Source organism: Equus asinus, chromosome 6 (assembly GCF_041296235.1).
Source record: "Equus asinus isolate D_3611 breed Donkey chromosome 6, EquAss-T2T_v2, whole genome shotgun sequence".
In the NCBI taxonomy this organism is placed as follows: Eukaryota; Metazoa; Chordata; class Mammalia; order Perissodactyla; family Equidae; genus Equus; species Equus asinus.
In genome coordinates, this window is record NC_091795.1 from 20,706,040 (window position 1) to 20,726,277 (window position 20,238).

The 20,238-nt window shown below is 38.8% G+C and overlaps 1 protein-coding gene across 1 annotated transcript in view; it reads left to right on the forward strand.

The window, feature by feature from the left end:
* POLR1B (RNA polymerase I subunit B) overlaps positions 1–17,327 on the forward strand; it is a 30,086-nt gene extending 12,759 nt beyond the window's left edge. The window contains exons 8-15 of the mRNA XM_014852734.3: positions 32–203; positions 954–1,235; positions 3,311–3,444; positions 10,408–10,578; positions 11,213–11,369; positions 14,119–14,315; positions 14,769–15,022; positions 15,886–17,327. Of these exons, the coding sequence (XP_014708220.3) occupies positions 32–203; positions 954–1,235; positions 3,311–3,444; positions 10,408–10,578; positions 11,213–11,369; positions 14,119–14,315; positions 14,769–15,022; positions 15,886–16,768 (2,250 nt within the window). The 3' untranslated portion in view covers positions 16,769–17,327. The remainder of the gene's footprint in view (positions 1–31; positions 204–953; positions 1,236–3,310; positions 3,445–10,407; positions 10,579–11,212; positions 11,370–14,118; positions 14,316–14,768; positions 15,023–15,885) is intronic.
* Positions 17,328–20,238: the final 2,911 nt, after the last annotated feature.

Consider the following 20,238-nt stretch of genomic DNA (forward strand, 5'->3'; position numbering starts at 1 on the left):
GATGTAATTTAAATTTTTTTTCTTGTTTCAGGAAAAAATGGAAGCTTGGTTAGTATCTATTAAAATAGCTCTAGACAAGAAGGCTCAGAAGACCGATGTGTCCATAAACACTGACAATTTGATGAAGATTTTTAATCTGGGAACAGACCTTACAAAACCATTTGAATATCTTCTTGCTACTGGGAATCTGCGTTCTAAAACAGGTGAAATTCAATAGATAGGCTCCACTTTAGTTAGGTTTTTCAAATTATTTGCTCATTGTAGATTTATGTATCACTGAGGTTCTGTTTAAAAGTGAACTTCTCCTTTTCACTAAAGACAGATTTCATGTTGTCACTTTTGGCAAGTTCACATCAGGCTGAAGGCTTTAGACAAGGTGCCTCCATAGCTTAAATCCAGTTCTAATGATCATTGAACATTTGCTGTGCCTCTTTCTAGAAAACTAAAGACAACTTAGATCTCTGTGGAAGGGTTGCCTAGACAGGTGGTCTGGGAGGGGTGATAACACATGCCCGTCCCTAAACCAATTGCATCAGAATGGCCTGGGGGACTTTCAAGAGTGGCAGTTGAAGGCCCAGAAATCTGCATTTTTTAACAGATGATACTGATGCAGATTCTTTTAGGACTAACAACTGCTTGTGCATTGTTCAGCCCTCGCTGATGAATCCCATTTAATTACTTGCCTTTTTATTACTCATGTGCTGGTTTCCCACAAAGGAAGTAGTGGTAAAGGAGATAGGGAACCAGTAGGGGCTAACACAATTTGTGAAATCTGGAGATTTTTACTACTTTTTGTAAACTTCCCGCTCATCAGAGCTAATAGGGTGAACTTTATAGTAACCCCCTGTATGTTTGTCGTATGCCCTGAGGTTTTTTCATCAGAGCCTCAAATAAAAATTCTTTTTTTTTTTTTAAGTTTAACCCTTTCTTTGAATGACTTTTGTTTTATTAAGGTCTTGGCTTCCTGCAAGATTCTGGACTTTGTGTTGTGGCTGACAAGCTGAACTTCATACGCTATCTCTCCCATTTCCGCTGTGTGCACAGAGGGGCAGATTTTGCCAAGATGAGGACCACCACAGTACGCAGGCTGCTGCCGGAGTCCTGGGGTTTCCTTTGTCCTGTGCACACCCCAGACGGGGAGCCCTGTGGTCTGATGAACCACCTAACTGCCATATGTGAGGTCGTCACGCAGTTTGCGTATACAGCATCTGTTCCAGCCTTGCTCTGCAGCTTGGGTATGTGGTGTTCAGTGATAAACGGTCTTGTTTGGGTGTGTTAAGTTATGCTTCTTTGGGGGCTGAGCAGAGAATGCCTGCAAGAGTTCTTTCTACTCTTCTATGCAGGAGTTGAGCTGCTTTGTTGGCTGCTCCGGAAGAAGATCAGATTCATTCTTTGAAAGTGAATGGAGGAGAAATTAAGGTTGCAGTTTTGTTCTTTCAAAAAAAAAAAGAGGTATCAAAGCACTTGAAATAGAGCAGCATGTAATGTTGGAAGTAACATTTTGGGTAGCTCTCCCTGCATCTGCTGGGTCCACCACTGTATCTCTCGGGAGGCAAGAGTGTCGGTTTGCAGAAAGACAGCTAAAAAGGTTGTCCAGGCTGTACCCTGATGTCGTCAGATCCATAGCCTTTGTTCCTAGTGGCCTTGCAGCTGCTCTCTGCTCTCCCTGGAAAGCTGTCTCGCGTGTTGTTCTTCAGGGTTTTGCGCTTGGTTTGGGTTTCCCTTCGTACAGAAAGACGTCAGCCTTTACTTTGGGCATTCTTCACTCTCCTGTTCCTGGGGTTCTCTGGTTGCGATCTGGAGACAAAAATGTTTCTGTGTCTTTGGTGGGCTGTGGGTGGGGGTCTCTAGTGGGATTAATGCTTATACACTAAAACTTCTGGTTCACAGGAATCAGATGATAGATATTCTCAAGCAACCAGAAGGGTATTGAGTCCAGAGTCAAGAAATTTCTGCTTAAATGTACTTCTGCCAATTAGTGGCCTTTGAGGAGGGAGTCCCACAGAAAGAAATCAGGAAATACGCAAGATTCAGAGGATATAATCAATGTAATTTTTCGGTTCTCTGTCTACAAGGAAAAGAATCATTTTCTTTGCCACCAGTGATTAAAAATGTCAAAGTGCAGGAAAGGGTAGGAAGAAGAAACAGAGTGGAGAGTTGGAAACTGTATCACACTGCAGGAGAAGACATGGGATAGGTTATTTGCTCTGACGCTGGGGAAGAAGGCAGAATAGAAAATGCTAGCTTTCCATGGAGATGCTCATGTTAGGGTGATGGATGAAACATTGAGTGTGTAACCTGTGACACTTTGTAAAACACTTGCTGTCTTCACAAGGTATTTATGATTCGTGGAAGAGTATCTTTTTTATTTAATTACAGGTGATTCTTGATATTTGTGGTACTTCTGTTCTGTGAAGTCACCGCTAACACTGAATTAGCAATTACTGAGCCTTTGCTCCTAAGGAACATGAAGGTTAAGTTCCTGTGAGCCTCTGGTCACAACATTTTTGTCAGTCAGTTGATATGTACATAGCCTTGTTTTATGTGTGTTTCTGTTTAAGACAGCTTATTTAATATATATTGTGATTCATTAACATTGAGCTCTCAGCCAACAGCCCCATAACTATAAGCTTATCTAATGTACTTTTTTCATAAGGCACAGCACAGCCTTGTGCTTAGGAACATTAGACAGCACTACACTTGAATGCCGTTTTGTAGTCCTGCAAAAAGGATGCTCATTTCCAGTGTGAGAGCTGAAAGGGGAAGGCAGAGCATCGCCTTGTTTGACTTGAGCTGGGAACATGTGTATTAGGCAACTCAAATTTTTCACCAGATGTCCTCAAATGACCGCAGAAGTGCCAATAGTATTGATATCAGGGTGACAAATTTTAGCAAGTGGGCAAATTTGCAGATACGGAATCCACAAATTCCGTATCTTTGTGAATCCAAAGTCTTTGTGAATCGCTCTATCCCTTGATCTTGATCTTGAGGATCAAATGTAATTAGATTTTTTGGAAAGAGTTAATATATTTACATGGCTCAGAAATCAAAATATAAAAGGTGTATGGTGAAAAGTCTCCATTAACACCCTGGTCCCTCTGCTGCTCTCCCCATAGGCAGGCAGTGTCACTAGCACTTGAGTGTCCTTGCTGAAGTGAGGTAGACGCTTATGCAAGCAACACAAACCACTCCAGTTTAGAGACAAGATGCCTGGATATCTGAGATGAAGAAGCAGTTGTTGAACCCATCTGGAGGGGATTGTTCGTGTTGGAAAATGCCTTCTGATGTGACCTTCTGTTCACTTCACCAGGGGTCACTCCAGTTGATGGGGCGCCGCACCGACCGTACAGTGAGTGCTACCCTGTCCTGCTGGATGGCGTCATGGTGGGCTGGGTGGACAAGGAGCTCGCTCCCAGCATTGCGGATTCTCTCCGACATTTTAAGGTGATCTTGAGTCTTTGTGAATCGCTCTATCCCTTGATCTGAGGTTTTTGGTCCTTCTCTAGTTGTTGAGGAAGCCACAGGGCAGTCTAGGGTGGTCAAGGGGTACGCAGGTCAGAAGCTGATTCTGAAAGTTCCTGTACATTCCCTCTGGTGGCAGAGTCTTGTCCTGACCTCATAGGTTGGGGTTATTGACAGAATTTGACCTGTACACATATTTTTGGAAGTTTCTTTGAGGCCCTAGTCTGCTAATCTAACGAATTTTAATGTTTTTTTCTTTGTAAATAATAGTGGCATATAGGGGACCTCAAAATATATTTAATATTCATATTTCAAGTATAAATCTTAAAGATATGCAAGATAGAGGTCATACCCTGTTGCCTTCTGGGTCTTGAAAACTTACTTTTAAAGTCAAGTAGGATGGTGTTCTTTGAATAACTTATCTTTGGAATTTCCTCCTGACGAGAGTCTTTGTTGCTTGGATAAAGGCCGTTAGAAGAATTGTTCTTGGGCAGCAAGGTGAATTGTACTTCATGCTCTGTTCTATTTTGTTTAGTTTTGGTCTTTTGAGTTTGTAAAATCGTTTTACTTTGATATAATTTTACACTTGAAAAGATGTCTGAACAGTACAAAGAACTCCCTTTTTTCTTTTGAACCATTTGAGATTAATGTATAGACATGTCCCCCTTTCCATAAAGATTTCAGTGTATTTTTTGTAAAAACACTTTTTCTCTTCAGCAACATTCCTTTATTTGTTCATTTACATCAGCATAGATTTATTTATAGATGGCTTGTTTTATTTTGAGTATTCTGTTACTATTGTTTATTTTGATGCTCAAATTGTATCAGATTTGACTATCTGGACTGGTCCCTGTGGGTTTTTGTTTCGTTTTTATACGTAACAGAATTTACAGTTTCAACCATTTTCAAGTGTATAGTTCAGTGGTGTTAAGTACATTCATATTGTTGTGCAACCATCACCCTGTCCATCTTCTGAACTTTTTCATCATCCCTCACTGAAACTCTGTCCCCATTCAACAGTAACGCCCCGTCCACACTTCCCCAGTTCCTAGTAACCAGTTTTCTTTGTCCATGAATTTGACTTTCCTAGGTACCTCATATAAGTGGAATCATACAGTATGTGTCCTTTTGTGTCTGGCTTATTTCACTTAGTATAATGTTTTCAAAGTTCATCCATGTTGTAGCATGTATCAGAATTTCATTCCTTTTTAAGACTGAATAATATTCCATTGTGTTTATATGTGTGTGTGTGTGTCTATATATATATGTGTGTCTATATATATACATATATATATAGACACACCACGTTGTGTTTATCCATTCATCCATCGATGGACACTTGGGTTGTTTCCACCTTTTGGCTATTGTGAATAATGCTGCTATGAACATGTGTGTACAAGTAACTGTTTGAGTCCCTGCTTTCAATTCTTTTCAGTATATACCTAGAAGTAGAATTGCTGGATCATACAAAATTCTGTTTAATTTTTTGGCATTTTAGGGGAAAAACTATAAGCCTTATTAGGTGTTTTGTATTAATTCATTACCTGTTAATCATCATTCTCTAATAATAATGATGAATAATAAGTCTTAAATTCCTGGAATAAGTCCAACTTGGTCATGGTATATTATTTTCTTAATATTTGAGAAATACTGATGCTTTCTTAAATGTCAGTGATTTAACATTTTTTAAATTGACATTCATAAGTCTCTGCTTTATAGAAAGAATTAGAAAGTTTTCCATGCTCTGGACCAGTTTGAGAGCATTGGGTATCTGGCCTTAGGTCTGCTAGAATTCCTTATGGAGCCATCTGGCTCTAGTGCTTTCCTTGGGGGTAGTTCCCTTTCTCTTAGTTCGTTATTAGAGTATAGAAATGCAACTGATTTTTGTAAGTTGATTTTGTACCCTGCAACTTTGCTGTAGTTGTTGATATTTCTAATAGTTTTCCAATGGATTCTTTAGGGTTTTCTGTACATAAAATGATGTTGTCTGCAAACAGCGAGAGTTTCACTTCTTCATTGCCTATTTGGATTCCTTTTATTTCTTTTTCTTGCCTAATTGCTCTGGCCAAAACCTCCAGAACAGTGTTGAATAAGAGTGGTGATAGTGAGCACCCTTGTCTTGTTCCTGTTCTCAGAGGGATGGCTTTCAGTTTTTCCCCGCTGAGTATGATGTTGGCTGTGGGTTTGTCATATATGGCCTTTATCATGTTGAAGTACTTTCCTTCTATCCCCATTTTATTCAGAGTTTTTATCATAAATGGATGTTGGATCTTGTCAAATGCTTTCTCTGTGTCTATTGAGATGATCATGTGGTTTTTGTTCCTCATTTTGTTAATGTGGTGGATCACATTGATTGATTTGCGAATGTTGAACTGTCCCTGCTTGCTGGTATAAATCCCACTTGATCATGGTGTATGATCCTTTTAATGTGTTGCTGTATTTGGTTTGCCAGTATTTTGTTGAGGATTTTTGCATCTGTGTTCATCAGCAATAATTGGCCTGAGATTTTCCTTCTTTGTGTTGTCCTTGTTGGGCTTTAGGATCCATGTGATGTTGGCCTTGTAGAATGTGTTAGGAAGTGTTCGGTCTTCCTCAATTTTTTGGAAGAGTTTGAGAAGGAGAGGCATTGAATCTTCTTTGAATGTTTGGTAGAATTCTCCAGAGAAACCATCTGGTCCTGGACTTTTATTTCTTAGGAAGTTTTTGATTATTGTTTGAATCTCTTTACTTGTGATTGGTCTATTCAGATTCTCTATTTTTTATTGATTCAGTTTTGGGAGGTTATATGAGTCTAAGAATTTATCCATTTCTTCTAGATTGTCCCATTTGTGGGCATATATTTTTCATAGTATTCTCGTATAATCTGTAGTGTTTCTGTGGTATCCACTGTAATTTCTCCTCTTTCCTTTCTAATTTTATTTATTTGCACCTCTCTCTTTTTTTCTAAGTGAGTCTGGCTACGGGTTTATCTTCTCAAAAAACCAGCTCTTTGTTTCATTGATCCTTTCTACTGTCTTTTTTGTTTCAATTACATTTATTTCTGCTCTAATTTTTATTATTTTCCTCCTTCTGCTCACTTTGGGCTTTGTTTGTTCTTTTTCTAATTCTCTTAGGTGTAGTTTAAGATTGCTTATTGGGGATTTTTCCTGTTTATTAAGGTGTGCCTGTATTGTTCTGAATTTCCCTCTTAGGGACTGCTTTTGCTGCATCCTACATGAGTTGATATGGTGTATTTTCATTTTCATTTGTCTCCAGATATTTTTTGATTTCTCCTTTAATTTCTTCGATGATCCATTGATTGTTCAGTAGCAGGTTGTTTAGCCTCCACATATTTGTCACTTTCCCAGCTATTTCCTTGTAGTTGATTTCTAGTTTTGTAGAATTATGGTCAGAAAAGATGCTTGATATGATTTCAATCTTCTTAAATTTATTGAGGCCTTGTTTCCCAACATACAGTCTACCTTTGAGAATGTTCCATGTGCACTTGAGAAGAATATGTATTCTGCTGTTTTTGGAGTGTTCTATATATATCTTTAAAGTCCATCTGGTCTATTTTTTTGTTTAGTGCCACTACATCCTTGTTGACTTTCTGTCTGGATGACCTATCCATTGATGTAAGTGGGGTGTTAAGGTTCCCTACTCTTATGGTTTTGTTGTTAATATCTCCTTTTAGGTTTGTTAATAGTTGCTTTATGTACTTTGGTGCTCCTGTGTTGGGTGCGCATATATATTTGTAAGTGTTGTGTCTTCTTGGTGGAGTGTCCCTTTTATCACTGTATACTGCGCTTCTTTGCCTCTCTTTACCTGGTTTATGTTGAGGTCTGCTTTGTCTAAGTATTGCGGCACCTCCTTTCTCATTTGCCATTAGCTTGGAGTATCATCTTCCATCCCTTCACTCTGAGCCTATGTTTGTTTTTGGAGCTGAGATGTGTTTCCTGGAGGCAGCATATTGTTGGGTCTTGTTTTTTAATCCATCCTGCCACTCTGGGTCTTTTGATTAGAGAATTCAATCCGTTTACATTTAGAGTGATTATTGATATATGAGGGCTTAATGCTGCCATTTAATTGCTTGTTTTCTGATTCTTCTGCATTTCCTTTGTTTCTTGTCCCACGTATTTCAGACTACCAATTCAGTTAGGTAGTTTTCTGTGATGGTTTTCTTAGTTTTCTCTTTATTTATCATTTGTGTCTCTGTTCTGATTATTTGTTTAGTGCTTACCATAAGGTTTGTATAAAAAGTCTCGTAGATGAGAATAGTCCATTTTCTGATAGCCTCTTATTTCCTTAGACTAAGCAGATTCCATCCCTTTCCCCTTCCCCTTCTAAGTTGTTATTGTTAGAACTTATTCCATCTTGTGTTGTAAGTTTCTGGTGAAAATGACAAGATGATATTTAGTTTTGGTGTTTTCCTTCTCTTTATCTTTAATGTTATAATTGTTTGTTAACCTGTTCTGATAGAGAGCTGCAATTTTCTGATTTTGTCTACCTGTTTATTTCCTTGCTCAAGGCTTTGTAACCCCTTTCTTTCTTTCAGGTAGGAGGGCCTTCTTGAGCATTTAGAGTGTGGGGGCCATGTGGCAATGAACTCCTATCTGGGAAAGTTTTTATTTCTCCATCGTATCTAAAGGATCATTTTGCTGGATAGAGTATTATTGGCTGAAAGTTTCTGTCTATCAGAAGTTTTGAATATATCATTCCATTCTCTTCTAGCCTGTAAGGTTTCTACTGAGAAATCTGCTGAAAGCCTGACAGGGGTTCCTTTGTAGCTATTTTCTTCTGCCTTGGTGCCCTTAATATTTTTTCTTTGTGTCATTGACTTTTGCCAGCTTTACTACTATATGCATTAGAGAAGGTCTTTTTACATTGATATAGTTAGGAGATCTATTGGCTTATTTCACTTGTAATTCCAGCTCTTTCCTCAAGTTTGGGAAGTTCTCAGCTATTATTTCTTTGGACAAGCTTTCTGTTCCAGTCTCCTCTTCTCCCTCTGGAATACCTATAACGCTTATGTTGCATTTCCTAATCGAGTTGAATATTTCTTGGAGAATTTCTTCATTTCTTTTTAGTCTTAGTTCTCTCTCCTCCATCTGAAGCATTTCTATATTTCTGTCCTCCAGACTGCTGATTTGCTCCTCCATAATATCAGCTCTATTATTCAGGGAGTCCAGATTTTTCTTTATCTCAGCCATTGTTTTTTTCATATCCAACATTTCTGATTGGTTCTTCTTTATAGTTTCAATCTCTTTTGTGAAGTTCCTGATTTCATTGAACTGTCTGTATTTTCTTATAACTCGTTGAGTTCTTTTTATGATAGCTATTTTGAATTCTCTCATTTAGATTATGAATTTCTGTACCTTCAGGATTGATTTCTGGGTGCTTGTCATTCTTCTGATCGGGAGATTTAATATCTTTTTCTTATTGTTTGATGCCTGGATTTGTGCCTCCGCATACTGATAGTATCTGGTTGCAGCTTCTACCTGCTGCCACTGGGTGGGGGTCAAGAGCTGTGTATTCTGAGCCTGCCGCGATCCATGGCTTGCTGCTCACACTGCTGCTTTTCTATCTGTGCAGGTGCTCTGGCTGACCAGCTGAGTGGAGCACCGGGCAGGGGGAGGGGCACTTTATTTCACCTAGGTGATCCCAGGGGCATTCTCACTTTGCCCTCGCTGTCTGCTCTCCTGTGGTGCTAGCTTGATGAAGACACCCCCGTAATAGCTTAGTCACCCCTGTGTGGGGCTTTCCCTCTGGCTGTGAGGGAACTTGGAGAACAAGGTGTTCCTGCCAAGGGCTGTCCCTCCCCTGCTCCTCTCAGAGCCATGTGGTCCGGAGCCCAGGGTCACTGCTGTTCAGGGAGGGAGAGGAGATTCCCCTTACCTCCTTCCACTTCCTCTGGGGGGTCCAGCACCTCCAGCTTCAGACGTATGGCTGTGTGGGTCTCTCAGATGTCTTTTGTGTTATGTGACTGTGGTTTGTTGGTGTATGAATGTCCTTTTTGTTGTATCTTAGGGGCGAGAGTCTAAGGGAAGAGCTCACTCTACCATGATGCTGACGTCACTCCTGGGGGGTAGTTTCCTGATACCTTTATTTCTAATATGGAAATTAGTCTTCTTTAAGCTTTCTGCCTCTGTTGAGGTCTGTTTTACTAACCTGCTTTTTATCCATGTCATCTTGGTTTCTTAGAGGTATGCAAAGCAGACACAAGATTTTAAAATATTGTTTCAGTGGTTTTTGTCGCCCTTGTCATTTCTTACTCAATATTTGTGGGTGTCTCCCCACCACCTTTTTTTCTCTTGATTAGGTTAAGTAGTGGGTATTTGTTGTTGGTTTGTTTTTTTATTAAGAACTGAGAATTTTATTTATTAATTTGAACCTTTTTCTGTATTCTACCTCATTAGTTTCAGGTTTTATCTTTATTATAATTTCTTTACCTGTGCTTTTCTTTTGGTTTATTTCTTTTCTTCAGCTTTTGAGTTAAGAACTTAATTCATTTATTTTCATTCTTTCATTTTTATTGTCAGTGTTTGTGAATCCTTATAAGTTCTGATGTATAGATTTCATTTTTTTCCCAAATATTTGTATTTCTCCTTTCACCAAGTAGTATACTATATTTTAAACATCAGAAGACAGAATTTCATTTAGTCTGTCTACATGCACATTCTTGGTTTACCTTCCGCCCAGTCTCAGTCATTACTGGTTTGCCTGATAGTAGGGCTGAGCCTCCGAGAAATTACGGCTTTTACCAAGTCTGGTAAGGGATGAGTGGCATTCTTTGTGGGCATGAGACTAGCTGAGCACTAGGTTTATTGCCTGCATAACTTAATTTCTTAAGATATTGCTTTTCATATTTGATCTCCTTCCTCATTCTTCTTGCCTCCCCTGTGGTGTGGGGATAGATGGAAAACACATCATTTATTCTTTATTGAACTCTCTTTTTGTTGAAAACAGGTGTTGAGAGAAAAAAGAATTCCTCCCTGGATGGAGGTGGCCCTCATCCCCATGACAGGAAAACCAAGTCTGTACCCAGGATTGTTCCTTTTCACCACCCCGTGTAGACTGGTACGGCCTGTGCAGAACTTGGAGTTGGGCAGAGAAGAGCTAATTGGAACCATGGAACAGGTACATAGTGTATGTGTGATTGGTGGGTGTATGTGCTTGTATAGTTACAACTTTTAGAGACTTAGTAACTGTTAGTTTTTTAAAGTGTTAATTGTTTAATAACAATTAGGCATTTGAAAGAAAGTCAAACTTATTTTCTGCCTCCTCTGTGACCAGCATGAAAGAAGCAGTTTTCAGGTGTCACCGCACTCCACTTGCACATCGAACCAGGGAGAGGGTTGGTCATCACATCACCCACCTTTCCCGTCCTGCCCAGCTCTCAAAGCTCCTTTGCACCTGGCTCTGCCTCAGGTGATGAGGTTGAAACATTTCTTTAGACTCACTCACAGTCTTCGCCTATATCTTTGCAGTTGCAAAACTGTAGGCTTTATGCTACTTAAAAATTTCTTTCTTCTTATCCCCCTTCACAACTGGACCAGAGTAGATTTTGAATGAACTATGGAAGGCGAGTGGTAGTTCTTACTGGAGGCTTCCTTGTGCTTCGCAGTGGACCCCTTCAGTGTTCATGATGCTGGGTGGGGAAGGTTTTCTTTCAAGTCTTTGAGTACTAAACTGAGAGATGGTAGAGTTACTATGTTCGCAGTCAGTTAGCAGTCAGGGTGCCTTGAACTTCCTCATCCTTCCTCTTCTCCAGATCTTCATGAACATTGCTATCTTCGAGGATGAGGTTTTTGCTGGAGTTACCACCCACCAGGAACTCTTCCCTCACAGCCTGCTGAGTGTGATTGCCAACTTCATCCCTTTCTCCGATCACAACCAGAGTCCACGGAACATGTACCAGTGCCAGATGGGTAAGATGGAGCAGAGGTGGTGGACCCATTTATAGGAGAAAAGCGCTTGTAACTTTCTTTATTTTGAAATAGTTTCAAACTCAGAGAAAAGTTGCAAGAATGGTACAAAGAAATCCCATAAATCCTTTACTTACATTCTGTTAAAAATTTTGCCCCATTTGTACTGTTTTCCATTTGAAGAAAAGTTGCAGACATGATGCTTCTTGACACCTAGATATTTCGATGTGTGTTTCCTAACAACAAGGATGTTCACTTACATAACCAAAGACAATTATTAAAATCAGGAACTTTAGCATCAATATTATTATACTATTTTATAGTCCATATTCAAATTTTGACCAGTTGTCCCAAAAATATGGTTTATGGCAATTTTTTTTTCTGTGTAGCACCTAGTCCAATATCCCAAATACATTGCATTTAGTTGTCATGTCTTTTTAGTCCTTTGAGTTAGAACAGATTTTTAACCTGTCTTTTTCTGACATTGACATTTTTGAGGGAAAAGGTCATTTATTTTGTAGACTGTCCATTGATTTGGGTTTGTCTGAGATCTTGTGATGCAGTTTTTGAAGACTGCGAGCCGCTATAGTCAGCCGTAACGTTATCGCTTCCAGTGCTCTTGATTCCTGCCTGACGATTCAAGTTTCCATTGACTGTAATTTCCTTTCAGCCTGAAAAACTGTCTTTAGCATTTGTTTTAGCTGCAGGTTGTTGGCTACAAATTCTCTTAGTTTTTATTTCTCTGAAAATGTCTTTATGTTATCTTGACTTGAAGGAACTGAATATACAATTCTGATTTGATAATTATTTCTCGTCTGCACTTAAAAGATGTATACTGTCTCTTCTCGGTCTCTGTTATTTCCAATTAGAAGTGAGCGGTTGTGTGTGTTGCTGTTTGCCTGGATATAACGTATTATTTTTCCTCTGTCCTTAAGAGTTTCTTTTTAGTTTTGGTTTGTAGCAGATTGACCATAATATGCCTAGACATGATGTTCTTCATGTTTGTCTTCGTTGGGGTTTGCTGGTCTTCTTAAATCTGTAACAAATATTTTTAACCAAATTTGTAAAGTTTTCTGCCATCATTTCTAGAAATATTGCTTCTGCCTCATTCCCTTTCTCCTCTCTTTCTGAGATTTCAGTTATATATCATGTATGTTAAAACTAATTTGTCCCATAAGCCATTTGGTTTCTGTTCTTTTTTTTTCCATCTTTTTTCTCTTCTTCAGATTGGATCATTTTTATCGATCTCTAATCACATTCACCAACTTTTCATTCTATATCAGATATTGAATTTTTATGCCTAGAATTTTAATTTGTTTCTTTTTTATAGTTTCTGTTTTCTCTGAGATTATCTTCATTGTGAACATATTTTCTTTTCCCTTTTTAGCATAGTTTTAATAGGTGTTTTAAAAGCATCATCTGCTAATTCCAACATCTGGGTCATCTCAAGATCAGCCTCCATTGATTGCATTTTTTCTTGAGTATAGGTCATGTTTTCCTGTTTCTTCGTATGTATAGTGATACTGGATTGTATCGTGGACATTGTAAATGATACGTTTTAAAGATTGTGGATTTGATTTATGTTCCTCTGAAGAGGATTTAACTGGTAGATGACTTAGCTGAACTCAGCAATTGAAGTATTCTTTTAGCCTTAGGTGAGCTGCTTGGATCTCTCCCACACATGCATAGTTCAGGAGTCCACCAAAGATTTGGACTCAGTTCATCTGCAGAATTTAAGGCTCTCCCTTTGTGGTTTTCTGCTTTCTGAAATTTCCCCTCTTACTTTCCAGTTGTTGTGTTTTGATCTCTGTTCCTTGGTTCTTCAGGCCAGTAAGACTGTGGGTTTCTCTCTGAATTGTAGCCACTACGCTGAACTGGGCCATCACGCAAAACAAAAATAATAATAAAAGCTTTAAAAACTGAAAAAGCTGGAAACTTACCCAGTTTAGTTCTTGTCTAAATGTGAATCCTCTCTAGTTTCTGACTGCTTTTTAGTTACTCTCCAGTGCTTTCAGGTAGTGTATGTATAAGGATGTGATTGGTTTTTGTTTCGTATTTTTCTGGATCACGTGTTGAGGGTGGTCTTGCAGGAGTAGCCCTCTATCAGTAGAAGCTGGAAGTCTCTTTTTCTCTCTTTTAAAAAAATTCCACTATGTATATTATTTTATATTTATAAATACATATATTTTAGTTTTTAAAATCATTTTGCTTTGAATTGGTTCTCTGTAGTGTAAAATAGTACAAAGAAGAGTCTTAACCTACCCCCCTGTACCCCACTACCCAGAATTAACAAATATTGACATTTTGCTCTGTATGTGTGTATGAGAGAAAGTAATCTAATAATAATAGTTACTGCCCCCTTTCCACTCCTTCGCTCCCCCAGTAGTACTATCTTACAGTTTGTTTATATCCTTTGCATCCTCTTTGTATGCCTTTATTACATTACACATGTCTATAAACTAGGTATAGAATTGTTTGGGATGTGTTACAAATGTACATAAATCATATCATATTAAAGGTCATTCTGTACTTTTTCCCCACTCAGCATTGTTTTCATGGTCTGGTCAGGTCACATTGATACATTTAGGTCTCCTTCATTGTCATGCTATGTATTAGTCTGTAGTAAGTATAACCACCATGATTGTCTTATTCATTCTGCTATGGTGAATATTTAGTTGTTTCCAATTTTACATATCACCTTTTTAATCAAGGGGAAGAAACAAAGTGCTAAAGTGTTTTTTTCCCTTTGTAGGTAAGCAAACTATGGGCTTTCCACTTCTTACTTATCGAGACCGATCAGATAATAAACTGTATCGTCTTCAGACTCCACAAAGCCCTTTAGTGAGACCATACATGTATGATTATTATGACATGGATAACTATCCAATTGGGACGAATGCTATTGTTGCTGTTATTTCCTACACTGGCTATGATATGGAAGATGCCATGGTAAGTTTTACCAAGAGATGTAGTTCCATTCTGTTTAATCTTTAACTTTTTTGTTTACTGTGAGATCACTGAAGGAATATTTCTGTGTCCGAGTGCCTAGTATTTGGCATGTGAGTTCTGTTAGATGGTCAATTCCTGGTCTACGTTGAAAGTGGCAAGCCTTGAAGGACGTTTACTAAGACTCAGATATGCATGTGTCATGCATGTTTGAGTGCATAGGATGAATAGATGTTAAATGAATGTAAAGTAGTCTTGGATAGATCTACCTTCTCTTTTTATGGTTTTAAGCCATTTATGTGTGTGTAGGTTTTAATAGTTATGTGATTTGGAGAATATTGATGGAGTTTTAAAATCAAATGCCAGTTATCCTAAACCAAGTATTATAATTCTAACACATTTTATTTTGAAAATCCTCATTTGGCCCCTTACATTAACAATTCTTTGACCTTGTAGATTGTAAATAAGGCCTCTTGGGAACGAGGCTTTGCCCATGGAAGTGTCTACAAGTCTGAGTTCATAGATCTCTCTGAAAAAATTAAACAAGGAGATGACAGTCTGGTGTTTGGAGTCAAACCTGGTGACCCACGGATTGTGCAGAAGTTAGACAATGATGGCTTGCCATTTATTGGAGCACAACTGCAGTATGGAGATCCGTATTACAGCTACCTGAACCTCAACACTGGAGAGAGCTTTGTGATGTACTACAAGTAAGTTTGGATACCCACTGCTGTTTTTAAAGGCTACTTCTCAGTGGAATTGCTGGAGGTCAGTGGAAGTTATAGCAGGAGAATTCTTGGAGAAAATTTAAGTGGTAGCTCACTTGTTGGCTCAGTCTGAGTTGGCATGTCTGAAATGAGACAAAGTTCTGTGTCTATTGTACTGCCATGGTTTTTTTTTTTTCTTTGCTGATGAAGATTTTCCCTGAGCTAACATCCACTGCCAGTCTTCCTCTTTTTGTATGTGAGGTGCCACCACAGCAGGGTCACTAACACACGAGTGGTGTAGGTCCACACCCGGAACCGAACCCAGGCTGCCAGAGCAGAGCACGCTGAACTTAACCACTAGGCCACCTTAGGAATGGCCCTGGTTTTTCTACTTGTTGTCAGTCTGTTACAGTTAGTGAGAGTTATTTGTGATTTGTCTTAAAACTATATTATTCAAACTTGATCATCACTCTCATACATGTTGTTAGGAGTGTTTCCTAGCTAAAACGTTGAGTTCATTATGTCTCTTATTAAGAATAAGAGCATAAATAACTTTATTTAACTGTGGCCCTTATAGTTTTCTTTCAGTGTTGGTTTTCCATAGTAGGTCCATAGGTTCATACTAGTTTTCAGTTGCCTCTGTTGCTCGTGTTCTTTCAGAGGAACAGAGTTCTGTAGTGAACATAATCCGCAGCCCTATTCGTAAATTCTGTTAGGGGTACCGACTCTATTTGTATTGGAGAATAGAGGTAAGGATAAGTTTTGCAAACATTCTTTATGAAGCACTAATTATATCAATAAAACTTATGTATCTCTGTAAGTTTAAGCAAATAATTTGGCTTTTTGTGTGGTTTATTTTTTCCTAGGAGTAAAGAAAATTGTATTGTGGATAACATCAAAGTGTGCAGTAATGACACTGGAAGTGGAAAATTCAAGTGTATTTGCATCACAATGAGAGTCCCTCGGAACCCAACCATCGGAGATAAATTTGCCAGTCGTCATGGGCAAAAAGGCATCTTGAGCAGATTGTGGCCAGCTGAGGACATGCCCTTTACTGAGAGTGGGATGGTCCCAGACATTCTCTTCAATCCTCATGGTTTTCCATCCCGAATGACCATCGGTATGTTAATCGAGAGTATGGCAGGGAAGTCTGCAGCTTTGCATGGTCTCTGCCATGATGCTACACCCTTCATCTTTTCAGAGGAGAACTCGGCCTTAGAATACTTTGGTGAGATGTTAAAGGCTGCTGGCTACAACTTCTATGGCACCGAGAGGTTGTATAGTGGCATCAGTGGGGTAGAACTGGAAGCAGACATTTTCATAGGTGTGGTTTATTATCAACGCCTGCGCCACATGGTCTCAGACAAATTCCAGGTTAGAACAACAGGAGCCAGAGACAAAGTCACTAACCAGCCTATTGGGGGAAGAAATGTCCAGGGTGGAATCCGTTTTGGGGAAATGGAACGGGATGCTCTTTTAGCTCATGGTACCTCTTTTCTCCTTCATGACCGCCTCTTCAACTGTTCTGATCGATCGGTAGCCCACGTGTGTGTGAAGTGTGGTAGTTTACTGTCTCCTCTGTTGGAGAAGCCACCCCCTTCGTGGTCTGCCATGCGCAACAGAAAATACAACTGTACTCTGTGTAATCGCAGTGACACTATCGACACTGTTTCTGTGCCTTACGTTTTTCGGTATTTTGTAGCTGAGCTGGCAGCTATGAACATCAAAGTGAAACTGGATGTCATTTAACTTGATGCTGGCTTTTTGGGTTAGCAGAACTATCAGATTAAAACAAAATGTAACTTTGGTTCAGTGAAGATACTAGGTTACTCTGGGTTTTTTTCAAGGGTGTGAGAACTCTCAACCAAGACCTAGCAACCAAGATTTCAAGGTTTCCAAGTCTCTCTGGTATAATAACTACCAAAGTTGATTTTCAATATATTTGTTCAAAAATTCCACAAGTGTCTTCTTAAAAAATGGTACATTGTTAAATAGAAGGATACACAGGGAAAAGTCTTTCCAACCCAAGCTTCTTTGTGTCCTTTCAGCAGGCAGTGACTGTCAAATGTTCATTTGTCCATCTGGAGCGGAGTGGTCCAATATAATGCAAGCCATATATGTAATTTTATATTTTCCTATATCCACATTAAAGTGAAGAAAAAAGATAGAAATATTTTTAACAGCTTTATTGAAGTCTAATTGTTTACAAAAACTGCACATATTTAATATATACAATTTGATGGATATGATCATATGCATATGCCTGTGAAACGATCACTACAATCGGGAATAAACGTTACCTCCAAAAGTTTCCTTGTGCCCCTTTGGGTTGTGTTTTTTTGTTTTTGGCAAGAACACTGAACTTGACATCTACCCTCTTACAAATTTTTAAGTGTGCAATACAGTGTTGTTAACTATCGATAACAAGGTTGTACAGCAGGTCTCTAGAATTTACTCATCATGTCTAAGTGGAACGTTAGACCCATTGAACAGCAACTCCCCATTTCCCTCTCCCACCAGCCCCTGGTGACATCATTCTACATTGTTTCTATGAGTTTGACTGTTTTAATGCTTCATGTAAGTGAGATAACTCAGTGTTTGTCCTCTGTGACTGGCTTGTTTCACTTAATGTCTTCCAGGTTCACGCATGTTGTTGCGTATGTCAGAATTTCATTCTTTTTTAAGGCTAAATAATATTCCTGTTGCATGCGTGTATACCACATTTTCTTTATCCATCATCTCTTAATGAACATTTAGGTTGTTTCTATATCTTAGAAATAATGTTAATACTGTATTTTATTTAATGTAATATAGCCAAAATGCCATTTCAATATGTAATGAATATTAAAAATTTATTGAGATATGGTACATTCTTTTTTCACACTAAATCTCTAAAATCCAGTTGCTGTTCTTTTCTGTGTACAGTACTTCACTGTATGGCTGTATTGTCCCCTGCTGATGGATATTTGGGCGTTCCATTCTCTGGCCATTATAAACAGTGTTGGCAGCAAATAACCTTGTGTGCACTTGACCAAGTATAAGATGCTTTTTGATGTTAAAAACTTTCCTAAGATGATTCTTTCCTGAGTCTGGCTTTAGGTGTCTATCACTAATTATAAGGCAAATAGGGCCAGACTGAGAAAAACCTATCCATTCAAGCTATATCCTGGCTTTGTTTCATGAAACCCTTGAAAAGAATAAGGAAAAATACCTTGAATCTATTGGCTGATCCTTCCCCTACCATTAGTAGAATCCCAACTAGACTTTCCCATCTCATTCCAGCCTTTCTACCTCACAGTCCCATAGCTGAGGTCTATTCAAGTCTCTCCAGGTTTTATTTAGCAGCACTAAAAATGGTAAAAAAAACAAACAAAAACTTCTATTTTCAATTATAGATTCACAACTAAGAAATTGACATTGGGACAATTCACAGAGCTTGGTCACAATTCCCCAGTTTTACTGCACTCATATATGTGTGTGTCATTCTGTTCAGTTTTATCACGTGTAGATTGATGTAACCACCAAAATAATCAAGATACAGAACTGTCCCATCACCACGAGGCTCAGCTGTCCCTATCCCACCCCCTACTTTAACCCCTGACAGCCACTAATCCTCTCCATCTCTATTGTTATTTCAAGAATATTATGTAAATGGAATCAAATAGTGCGTGGCCTTTTGAGATTGGCCTTTTCCACTCAACATAATTTGCTTAGATCCGTCCAAGTTGTTACATGTGTCAATCAATAGTTTATTCCTTCTTATTGCTACATAGTACTCTGTGGTATGGGTGTGCCACAGTGTAACCACTCGCCTGTTGAAGGAAATTTTGGTTTTCAGTTTTTGGTGTTTAAATGAAGCTGCTCTGAACAATCATGTACAGACTTTTTCTGTGAACATTTTAATTTCTCTGGACAAATGTCCAAGAATGAGATTGCTGGCTCATATGGTGGTTGCATGTGTAGTTTTAGAAGGGACTGCCAAAATGTTTTCCAAAGTGGCTGTACCATTTTACATTCCCACCAGCAATGTATGAGTGATTCATTTCCTCCACATCCTGACCAGCATTTGGTGGTGTCACTACTTTTCATTTAGCCATTCTGATAGGTGTGTTAGTGATACCCATTGGGGTTTTTTTTCTTTGTTTTTTGAGGGTTTTTTTGGTGAGGAAGATTGGCCCTGAGCTAACATCTGTTGCCAATGTCCCTCTGTTTTCTGTGTGGGACACTACCACAGCACAGCTTGATGAGCAGTGTGTAGGTCTGCGCCTGGGATCTGAACCTGCAAACCCCGGGCCACCAAAGTGGAGGGTGCAAACCTAACCACTACACCGCCATGCTCGTCCCCTATTGTGGTTTTACTGTGCACTTCTCTAAAGGCTGATGAGGTTGAACGTCATTTCATGTGCTTATTTGCCATCTGTATATCCTCAGTAAAATGTTCATGTCTTTTGCTCATTTTCTAACTGGATTATCTTCTTAACTGCAGAATTTTGAGACTTCATTATATATTCTAGATATAAGGTCTTTGTCACATAAGCATTCTGCAAATACTCTCTCCCAGTCTGTAGCTTATCTTTTCATCTTCACATGTCTTTTTCAGAGCAAAATATTTTAATTTTGATAGAGCCCAATTTATCATTTGGAGTTTTGGTGCATCATGCTTTTGGCGTCATGTCTAAGAACTCTTCACCAAGCCCAAAGATTTTCTCATATGCTATCTTCTAAAGGTTTTATACATTAATACTTTACATTTAAATCTATGATCCATTCATCCATTTTGAGTTAATTTATGTATAGGTTTGAGGGTTAGATCAAGATTTGTTTTTCCTGTGGAAAATTTGTTGAGAGCTAACATCTGTGCCAGTCTTCCTCTATGTTGTATGTGGGACACTGCCACAGCATGGCTTATGAGTGGTGTAGGTCTGCACTGGGGAACTGAACCCACTGAAGTGGAGTGTGCTGAACCTATCTACTACACTACGAGGCCAGCCCCAAGATTCATTTTTTTGCTTATGGATCTCCAATTGCTCAGGCGCCATTGTTTAAAGGCTCTCCTGTCTCCACTGAATTAATTTTGCACCTTTGTCAAAAATTAGTTGGCCACACTTGTGTGGAGCTAGTTTATTTCATTTTATCTCCTTTGTTGGCTTATTACCCCTACTTCTACATTGTCATTTTAGTTGTGTCCTTTAAAATTTCTAGTGTACACCTTTAGATCT